Here is an 11,379-nt window from a genome sequence, read left to right on the forward strand (position 1 = left end):
ACAGTTGGATGTCATCAGCATAACAATGGTAAGATATTTCGTCAAAACCACCAATAATCTTTCCAAGAGGAAGCAAGTGTAGCATGTGTAGCAAGTGTAGCATGTGCAGAAAAACACCCCCAAAGCATGATGGTACCACCCCATGCTTCACTGTATGGATGATGTTCTTGGGATGGCACTCATTGTTCTTCTTCCTCTAAACACGGTTAGTGGAATTATGACCAAAAAGTTCTATTTTGGTCTCATCTGACCACATGACTTTCTCCCATGACTCCTCTGGATCATCCAAATGGTCATTGGCAAACTTAAGACGAGCCTTGACATGTGCTGGTTTAAACAGGGAAACCTTCCGGGCCATGCATGATTTCAAACCATGACGTCTTGGTGTATAACCAACAGTAACCTTGAAAACGGTGGTCCCTGCTCTTTTCAGGTCATTGACCAGCTCCTCCCGTGTAGTTCTGGGCCGATTCCTCACCTTTCTTAAGATCAGTGAGACCCCACGAGGTGAGATCTTGCATGGCGCCCCAGTCCGAGGGAGATTGACAGTCATGTTCAGCTTCTTCCGTTTTCTAATGATTGCTCCAACAGTGGACCTTTTTTCACCAAGCTGCTTGGCAATTTCCCCGTAGCCCTTTCCAGCCTTGTGGAGGTGTACAATTTAGTCTCTAGTGTCTTTGACAGCTCTTTGGTCTTGGCCATGTTAGTAGTTGGATTCTTACTGATTGTATGGGGTGGACAGGTGTCTTGATGCAGCTAACGACCTCAAACAGGTGCATCTAATTTAGGATAATAGATGGAGTGGAGGTGGACATTTTGAAGCTAGACTAACAGGTCAGAATTCTAGCTGATAGACAGGTGTTCAAATACTTATTTGTAGCTGTATCATACAAATAAATAGTTAAAAAATCATACATTGTGATTTCTGGATTTGTTTTAAAGATCATGTCTCTCACAGTGGACATGCACCTACGATGACAATATAAGACCCCCCCCATGATTTCTAAGTGGGAGAACGTGCAAAATAGCAGGGTGTTATTTTCCTCACTGTACATATATACAGTGTGGAGGTTACCTTGTCGACGCAGCCGCCTGCGACCCTTTGCTGCATGTCATCCCTTCTCTCTCCCGTTTCTAATCTTCAGCTGTCTTATTTAAATAAAGGCTTAAAAATGCCCCAAAAAACAAAAACATACATTTCAACAAAGAAAGTTGAAATTTGACTATTGTGGCTATGAAGAAAGCTTACCATAATGCTCTACAGCTTGTCTTGGGCGGGAGGAAGACGGTGATCCCCGGGGTGCGCCACTTGTCCTTAGCTTAGTCCTTACTGCAGCGGCCCAGGTATGAATCCGACCAGCAGCACGTTGCTACATGTCATTCCCCCTCTCTCCCCCCTTTCTTGTCTGTACCTGTCCTGTCTAATAAAAGGCCAAAAAAGAAGCTTGTCAGTGGGAAGAAAAATGTGCTACAATTTTGTGTGCTATTTAGTCTGGAGTCTTTTTGTCCTCAGCTTAACGTAGAATAACTTAGCTTTGCCTTCTTGCTCCTCTTCTGTATCATTAGCTGTCATGTTAGCCAAACTGGCTTCTCTGTCTTCCCTTTTCTTGCATTATATGACCTCTTTCTTTCCTCTCTCTATTGTGGGGTTCAAGACTATGTGCTCGTTTACTCACTAAATGGTCTTAATCTAACAGTCCTGTGTCCGTGCTGTGTCCTCCAGGTGCTGGTGCTGAAGCCGATCATATGTCTGTGGTCAGGAGACACTACCAGCCTCATGTGGACAGGAAGGTGAAGGTGCTGCGACTGTCCGACCTGATCAGCGTCCTCCGACTCCCCCCGAACGCTGAAGCCTGTCCTATGGTCAGCCTTTCTGCTGCTTCCCAGGTTCGCCTCAGTCATCAGTGACAGTTACATGTAGATCCTCACTCCAAGCGTTGCTGTTTGCAGGAGAACATGTCAGCGTTTTGTGTGGAGACCCAGGACAGAACCATGGTGTTTGCTGCACTAAAGGACGACTGTGTGGAGTGGGTAGAAAAACTGTGTCTACATACGTTTCAGGTGAGAGTAAAACAGAATTGACATCAATAGTGTTAATGAATCAGTTTGTATAGGAACGGTTAATCTCACATAGCCTGATTTGTTTGTACCAGTAACCGTGGGACAAGTATCTCAGTTTTCCCAGGAAGTAAGAATGCACCATGGTAAAGGGTCCCCACCAATCGTCACATGCAACGTGAGATGAATACATCAATTTTACGTACATTAGGATTTATTTCTTTCAGACATACTGAGCAATTATTATTACATCACTTTTCTAAGAATCTAAGTTGGGTAAACGTGACTGCGATGCATAACTCACTGTAAAAACCAAGCAACTTGTACCACGGTTGCTGGTGACAAAACCACTGATTGAATTTGTACATTTAAGCAATACTGATGTTATAGAGCTGTCTGATTCTATGATATTGATCATGAATTCTGTCTTCTGACAGCAATGTAATATTTTACAAGTGAAACAAGAGCGACATTACAAACTAAGAAATAAAAGAAATAAAAAGCATGAAAACATGTCATGAATAAATGTTGAGGAAAGTAGCAGCTATAGTTGGAAAATATGTAGAACAAAGCAACACAGTTTCCCAAAAAAAAACATGCAGAATGGCTTGAAAGATGCTTCCAACTGAAATACATTTTGCAAAATTTCGTTAGACTGGGTTGGCCATCATGCAAACTCTTCAATTCGGCTGCGGAAGAGAATACAAAAGACAATCAGCGTTTCCCCTGGAGGTTATGGGTTGGGGGGGGGGTGCTTTGGGGAAAAACGACCAAATCCCAGGGCTCCGACAATACGCTTTGCTTCCGATTAAATTCTTTCCCGATACATGGGTGCTGATTGAATTCGTATCTTGATTTATTGTGATTCTGGAAATGGTGTGATTCGATAATATTGGGATTTAATTTTCCTTCAAAAAACAAAACAAAAGTAAAATTAATACACTTCTAGAGACAACATATTATGAGACCATTATTTATTAAGAAGGATATCATGTTCCTCAGTCAGTTCAATATTTATTTGCGTTGCAAAGATGGACATAACATGGATTTTTACTTTGTCTTGTAAAAGATATGCTGGATTTGCCATAGGCAGTATTATAAAAAAATATATCGAAATCATTGGTAAAGAAAATATCTATTCTAGGGAAAAGAATTGATTTAAAAAAATTGTCGCCAAAAACATACTACGGGAGCCCGGAGGTGACATGGATGGAGAAAGAAAAAAACAAGTTTCATTTGTGAGCTCTCACAAATTCAACAATAAAGCTAACCTTAGCTAGTAGCGCTAGCTAGTAGCACGACATAATGATTACATCTCCTTGGTTGTCTGTCGTTTATTTAGATGAGCATTACTAATGTCAAAATTAATAATTATAAAAAACATTTTTGTTGACTGTTGATGTCAATGACTGCAGGCCAACCTTATTAGCTAGCTAGTATCTAGCTAGTAGCATGACGTGATTACATCTCCTTGGTTGTCTAAATGTTAGTTTGTTATAATAATTTTATTATAACACTTCACTTTGGCATGTATTAATTAGTAATGCTTTTCAAAAATAAGCGATGGATGTATTGGATGGATGTAGAAAACCAAAGATATCTAATCATTGTGTCATGCTCCTAGCTAGCGCCACTAGCTAGGGTTAGCCTTGTTGTGTTTTTGGACTTGCGAGACCTTTCTGTAGATTATTTGAAGGTTCTTTGGTTAAATCCAGGATCTAAGTTATAATGCTGCCACTGCTCATGTTATCTCTGCCCCCCCATCCCACAGAAAGGTGTAGCCCCCGGCTCTACTCAGCTTCACATGGAGGAGAACCAGATCTATGCCTCAGTAGATGAAGGTAAACCTTCTGTTCCTATGCTATGCTTTTATCTTCTTTCTCCTCTCCTCTGTTATCGTTTAAATAATAAAATATCCCTCAACCTCTTTCTGTTTTGAATGGATTTGCCTTTAATGTTTGAAAAGTTATGCCAAGTGAGCATGTTTTCCTAGAAAAGACGTTTCAAAATGGCTATGGTGACAGGCTTTTATTTGAAGCATGCTTATGTTAGTTGATTAACATTACCTTTAGCGTTACATACACAATGTGTCTAACAAGCCTGGACATGACAAAAATCTATGTTTCCTCATCAGGTAGCGTTCCCACAGAGCCATGTAATCCACGATCAACTGTCCATCTGGTTTATTTTTTCTAATCCACTTTCAGTTGTGGCACTCTCATTTCATTGTTTGGGGAAATGACAGGAAAGGTTCATCTTATCTTATTTGAACTTGTGTGTAGCATTAGTATGACCATTTTTTGCTAATTTAGTGGTGGTTGGTGTGATGTTGACATTGGTCAACCGGAACAAAAAGCCAGTTGTAGGGATGTGTAGAGGTTACTGGGTGGATAATAGGAAGTACTTTTTAATATGCTTTATATTCTACCCATTAAAGGCTAAAACATGAAGTAGCCTACTACAATTCCCTCCGCACACGGTGCACACTTGACCTTGCTTGGTCTTGCAGAGACCAGACTGTCCTTCTCAACCATAAGCATAGAACTGGTTATGTGATAGATAAAGGATTAAGGAATGTGAATCAATTATAACTAAGTACAGGTGTAAACGCATGGTGATGGGATCACTGAAAGCCCATTCAGAGGGAATCACATGGGGCTTGCATTACCAAAGTGGGTACATTAAGGGCGGTTGGTCTTATCATCCGGCCTCAAGGTGTTCATCAATCAGACATGCAACTAATTTTAATAGCAATAAACTATAATTTAATAAGCATCTTTAGGGCCTGAACTATGGACTCTGCAATTCATTGTCTTTTTTTTCATGATCATTTCCTCTGTTTTGAAGCTATGTTTAGGATGTTCCATTAAAACAGTTGTAGTGGTTCAAGGAGAGTGGTTGGACACGTGTCCAGTTAGAAAGACAAGAGGGCAAAGTTCTGAAGCTGTCATCATTGGTACACAGCTAGCAAACACTCTCCGAGATGTGGTTGTTAAAGGGACAATTATCAAGAAATGATCTATCAATATCTGTCAAGCTAATTCATATTTGAAACTCATCAATCATCACAACTTAAGGTAAACCTAAAGGTTCCCTAGGCAAAGATGTGCTGATGTTCACAGTTTCTCACCAAAATGCATTACATGTATCCTTTTGGCCTGATTGTTGAATGCATTTCCATCCTTGTAAAAATACATGCATACAGTATATACTTTATATCTTTTTTTTATAAACGGTGGTACACACTATGCAGTCCCATTTTACATGTTATCCATGACCTTCTGCTTCAGTCTTGTTGCACAAGTACGGCACTTGTCTATAATGAAAATCCAGATATTCTATTCTATTCTACCTATCTTCTGTCCAGCTTCAGAGTTCTGGGTAATGGTTCAAAAGACTGAGGCAGCGACACGCTGCGGCCTGCAGGGGTCGTACTGGCTGGAGGTGGGGCGAGAGGCGCTGCTACTGAGAGAAACCCAGAAGAACGTTGTTAGAGAGTGGCCGTATAAACTGCTGAGACGATATGGGAACGATAAGGTAAGGTTTTCAATATCAAACAATCCAAAACAATCCAACTTCCATTTTGAATGCTCAATGAATACTGAATTATACCATTTTACAAGGGTAGGCATTACGACTGGGGTGTTGCCTTGGATTGCTTTCCATTCTTGAGTTGGCTATGCTTATGTGCCTCTTTGTGTTTCGTCACAAGCTGGCCTTAACCATCGAAGCAGGACGACGCTGTGACTCTGGTCCTGGAACGTTTACCTTTGAGACACAGCAGGCTGAGAAGATATTCGCCCTGATTCAGAGTACCATCAAACGGAAGACTCTCCCTGTAGGCAACCAAAACCAAGAGGGTCAGAAAGTTATGGTAACCAACATACGGGCTCATTCCCCGCTCCCCAGAGTACCAGATGTGACTAGTATTGCTGTGAACCTGGAAAACAAACTGAGGACACAGGACAGTAAATGTGCTGCTGTAGAAGAGAGTGCACGTGCCCAGGAAGATTTGGTTGGTCCATCAGAGAGTGCAATGGTGCAGCCGGCGCCAATCACCCTCATGCCCCTTCCACTGGTGCCCACACATGGCAGCCGCTCCGGAGGACACCTCGATGGCCAATCAGAAGCTGTATATGCTGACCCAGCTGATTACATCCAACCTGTGCCAAAAGCACAACCGTCCACTGCTCTGTATGTAGACCCTGCAATTGTTCTCCCGCTCAAACCCCCCAGCTCCAGAGAATCTGCCACTCCGTCTCCTAACCTCTCTGCTTCACATCCCGGCTTCCCCCCCGATACGCCAGATTCAGTCTATGCAGAGGTCTACGACAAAATCGGTCCGGCTCAGGATATACAAGTCGCAAGTGGCGAACCCATTTATACTGTGCCCGTGAGCAAGGGGGAGAAGTTGGATGAAAAAGAAAGCAAAGCAGACCCGTTTTCACACCTTTATGCTCACGTCTGGAAAACAACCCCATCATCCAACACCAAAGCCATCCCTTCCTGCGCTGCGTCCTCTCCCGCCATTATGAGCACGGCTGAAGCCACGGCCACGTCTGTTGATGATGTCATCTACGAAAACCTAGGCACCATTTAATTTAGTTGTCTAGTGTATCGTCATGCTACAATGCTTAAACCAAGTCCATGCAGAGCCTGACATATATTTTTGTACAATGCCTGTAAAGAAGAATTAGAGTAAGCACATCTCCTGTATGGATGGGCTTTCTGTTGTATATCTGTACACACACTTTTGTTCATTAGCTCTGAGGAAAACAGGGCTTTGTGACTTGCTATTCATTGATTAAGCAAGTTACCAAAAACATGAAATGAGTGAAATATAAAAAATAATAGTAACTTGTAACAACCACCATCATGCTAAGCGTTGCACTCGATTAGCATTGCTGGGCTCATGGTTAGCGGGTGAAATGAAAAAAAAGAAGAACCAGAGCTATTGGAATTCATGGTCAATAACCCTCATTTACATAGAATTATACCTAATGTTTCAGTTAAAAAAGCAGAAAGTATGAATTATTTTGACTAATAGTCAGACAGAGGAATGTACAGATGTTTGCAAAGAGTCCAGTCTGTTGTTTTGTGGTCATTTGGTTATAAAGAAACCCATATTTCAGATTTTTTAAAGGGGTCAAATTTGACCCGAGGACAACAGGAGGGTTTATGCCATAATGTTGACTATGTCTGAAAATGTTACATGAATGTATGATGGTTTACGTATGATGTTCTTCTGCTGTAGGCCTATAAATATCATATAGTCCTTTCAGTTGAGATATATGTTTTTTCATTAAACAGTGTATAATTATGTATAACTAGTGAAGATGCTTGTGTATATGTATGTAAATCTTGTCCTGGCTTATATTCTACCAATTCCGTAACCACTGTGTATATCATGTTTATATGATTTCATTCAACCCAACCCAATTTTGCAGTGTGTAAATAATGCAAATACTGTATTAATTAAAAAAAAAATCCTAAAAATCAATCGTTTAACGAACAATTAAGTGAACTGTCATCACTTAAAACAGCTGTTTTAGATTTTTCCCATCTTCTAGATGTAGAAAATACAAAAAAAAATGAAGCTTTCTTTAATTTTTCTCAAACAATGTTTTTACTGACATTTTAATTGCATTTACAGCATGAAACATGCCGCCTGGCTCTCAGGGACAAGGGACCAACCTAAACCCAACTCCTGATCACCTATGGGACATAACACACACTGGGTCTGCTGGGTTAACCCAGGTCTAACCCAATTCTGGGTTAATTCATTTGACCCAACCTACTTGATGGTATTAACTCGATTGCTGTGTTAATATTACCCATTCACTCAGTTATTGTCTCATTTACCTTTTGTATGTAATATTAATAGTAAATGATCTAAATATTGTGTAATTTACACCACTGTGGGATTATTTTCACCTCTACAGTTTTCTTTTTCATTATTTCACTAGTCATGAACAATTATGGTTATGTAATTTGTTATGTATTCTTTGCACAGCCTTACAATGGTACAATCAAACTCTGGCTATTAAATGACGAGAAGAACTATGACAACCATTTTGTATAAGGGCCGGAAGTCAAGAATTGAACAACTTTGTGACATTTACTGTTGATGGACCAGTCCCTCTAAGCCTTGAGAGAAACAGGTGTTCCTGAGGAGAACCTGGCAAGAATGGCAGAAGACAAGGTTATGACACAATCTAAGACAATATTCAAAGGCATTTCCTGCTGATGCTAAATTGAGAAATGATTGAAAGGAAGCTATGTTGGTTCAATTTGGTCGCTGTAAGTCTGCAGAATCATAAATATGGTCCAGCTGGACATTGATAATGGCATACTACCTGTATATACCTGCAGAAGATGGACATAAAAGGATTTATATAACCTAGGTTAATAGTGGTAACTAGTAAATTTGGTTGGGCACACACCCTCGCTGTTAAAAACACATAAACAAAAACAGCTATGACCAGTGAACATTATATTCTCACTCACAGAAATAAACAGAAACTCAAAACACTCATAACTCAAAGATATGACGCTGTGTAGTTCACTTATTTAAATAGAATTTTCTACTGGTGTGAGATAGTTCTCAAAGTTGTCTCATGTGTTCTATGTTTTCTTCTGAGTGTAACGTGAAGCAAATGAGCTGCACAGTAACATGTTGTTCCAGATTCTGGTCACAAGGTGGGAATGAGGAATAGTTTTCCTTCCAAAATGATTCTTCAGTGTTTTCTAAATAGAAATGTTCTGATATAGGCAGAGGTGGAGACAATTGACTAAAGTTCCTTGGAGAAGACCAACTCTCTGCTTTTATTCCTCGATATGGAGGCCGTGTCTTTGCCAGATACGGGAAGGAGTCATCCTTAAGTGAAAGGATAAAGGATGCAGAACAAAGAAAAGAAACTTTATTAAGTAGACTAAGAGAGAAGATAAAACTTCCATCCGTCGCCTCAGCCACAGCAACCAGCAACTTTACCTTTAGGTCTGAACTTTGTGGAAATAAGAAGGCAAGACCAAGACGGAGATTCTACGGACAACCAAGTGAGAAGGCCTACTGGAGAGAGATAGTTGAAAGCAAAGGTGATACTCTATCCACAATTCTTTCAAAAAGGGAAAACCAGTTTCCCCCCAACGGTGCATCGACAAAAAGCAAACTATAATACTGTTATTATTTCAAACAAATTGTCCAAAAAAGTAACGTGGATGGTTCCCGACATCGTTCAACACAAATAATCAGTTCCATGAATTTAGGTGTTTTTTGTCAATTGTATAAAATTTGGAGAAGACCTTAATTGATAAAAGAATGTCAATAAAAGTGTGAACAAATGTGAATAAAAGAGAAATAAAAGCCGAACAAAGTGACAAAAATGTCGAAAAAAGTGACGAATGTAACAAAAAAGCTTTAAAAATGTAGGGAAACACCCACGGAAATGTCAAATGGCTCAGAAAAAGTCCACAAACGTTGAAAAAGTGACATTGGTGAAAAGACACAAAAGGGGTGGACAAAGACGACCAAAACGTTGATAAAAGGTTTTTTATTTGGAATTTTGACCCAGAAAACAAAAAATTGCAGGTAGGCGGGAAGACAGCAAGAGGGTTAAATGATTTAAATGAAGAGTTTGCTTGCATCCAGGTCATTTGACGCAAAAAACCATCAATGCATCCGTTTGTTCCAATGCCGAAAGGGGTCAGCATGTCATAGGAGTCCACGTGCCATACACAACTGGGCCCTGGGCCACCATAACATCTTCTCCGAAGTCTTGTTCCTAAGATCTGACTGAACCTCCTGAACCATGTCTCGAGCAACGCAAAGTCCCGCCAATCTCCACCTCTCGGGCGTCATTCGGAAACCATGAAGACGACCCGGTCCGCTTATCTGGTTGCCAAGGAAGTTAGCAATCTCAGCAGGATCACTTAATTCGGCGAGTATTCTCCTTAAATGACGAGGACCAAGCTGCCCGTGGTGGACCTTGATTGTCGTACATCCTGATGCGTCGATCAGTCACGTGATCTGCCATTTTCACTTCCCCGGGACACACCTGGACCAGGGAGTGGCAGCAGCTCTCAAAGGCTGAAATCAGGACCATGACATTAACCAGCCATGAAAATGATCCCACATACACAAAGTAATGCTGGGCCACACACCTTAATAATAAACACGACACATGTCAAAGCACTGTATGGGTCGCACAACTTACCCGTAGGTACGCTTTATTAATGAATTTGTTAGCTTGAGAAAACTCACTTTGTTATATTGAGATAACAATTTACCTTTTTTTTTTAATTTCCCCACTAGAGATCTATAAAAAGTATAATGTTTGTAATTATTTAGATTGTTTTTTTGGGACCATTTTATTGAGATGGGTTGTTTTAATGTCCCACCAGATGGGGCTGTTTATCTATTACAATTATGTAGTGGTGTTCTTAATGCGTTGATGATGTCTCCTCAGAGCAGCATGTCTCCGCAGAGCAGAATGTCTCCTCAGAGCAGAATGTCTCCTCAGAGCAGAATGTGTCCTCAGAGCAGCATGTCTCCTCAGAGCAGCATGTCTCCTCAGAGCAGAATTTCTTCCTCAGAGCAGCATGTCTCCTCAGAGCAGCATGTCTCCTCAGAGCAGAATGTCTCCTCAGAGCAGAATGTCTCCTCAGAGCAGCATGTCTCCTCAGAGCAGAATGTCTCCTCAGAGCAGAATGTCTCCTCAGACCGGCATGTCTCCTCAGAGCAGAATGTGTCCTCAGACCGGCATGTCTCTTCAGAGCTTTGTAACTATGTGTCTTTACATGTATTACTGCCCACACAACAGCATCACAGAGGACACACTTACCTGGTTGTTATTATTATTATTATTATTATTACTATTAACAGTAACCAATCAAAATAATTCTATCAAATTAAAATGATCTACAAAGCCTTTTCACAAATGTGCTAGGATGTAAAATAAAGACGCAAGCATTCCCTTATTAACAAGTACACAAGTGTATTATTTTCTTTTATTTATATATGCAAGCAGGTTTATGTCTTTACAAATAAAAAAGCCACTGTCTGCCCAAGCTGTTGGCACATATATTTACAAAAATGGAGGAGTGAATCAGATAAAGCTTGCTACTAAGCAACCCGAGTGATGTACAAAAAGTCTAGAACACTATGGTGAGACAGAAAAACAATACTCCCTTTGTCCAAGATGTCCAACCTGACATTAGGGGGGGGTCTAGAGATCAGATTTCATGTTTTTTGAAATCCACGCTTTAATAGGCTGACATCGCCAGTTGTCTGGAGTCTGTCACAAGAAGACGTGGCCAAGGGTG

General features: G+C 40.6%; 1 protein-coding gene across 2 annotated transcripts in view; it reads left to right on the forward strand.

Moving 5' to 3' along the window:
- The window catches only part of dok1a (docking protein 1a), an 11,983-nt gene extending 4,436 nt beyond the window's left edge, over nt 1–7,547 (forward strand). The window contains exons 3-7 of one of the 2 annotated variants that reach the window (XM_034893139.1): nt 1,724–1,863; nt 1,951–2,061; nt 3,830–3,899; nt 5,426–5,595; nt 5,771–7,546. In XM_034893139.1, coding sequence (XP_034749030.1) covers nt 1,724–1,863; nt 1,951–2,061; nt 3,830–3,899; nt 5,426–5,595; nt 5,771–6,658 — 1,379 coding nt within the window. In that variant the 3' untranslated portion in view covers nt 6,659–7,546. Of the gene's footprint in view, nt 1–1,723; nt 1,864–1,950; nt 2,062–3,829; nt 3,900–5,425; nt 5,596–5,770 lie in introns of both variants that reach the window. The other variant, XM_034893149.1, reaches the window with a different exon arrangement.
- The last annotated feature ends 3,832 nt before the right edge of the window (nt 7,548–11,379 follow it).

Source organism: Etheostoma cragini, chromosome 2 (assembly GCF_013103735.1).
Source record: "Etheostoma cragini isolate CJK2018 chromosome 2, CSU_Ecrag_1.0, whole genome shotgun sequence".
Classification (NCBI taxonomy): domain Eukaryota; kingdom Metazoa; phylum Chordata; class Actinopteri; order Perciformes; family Percidae; genus Etheostoma; species Etheostoma cragini.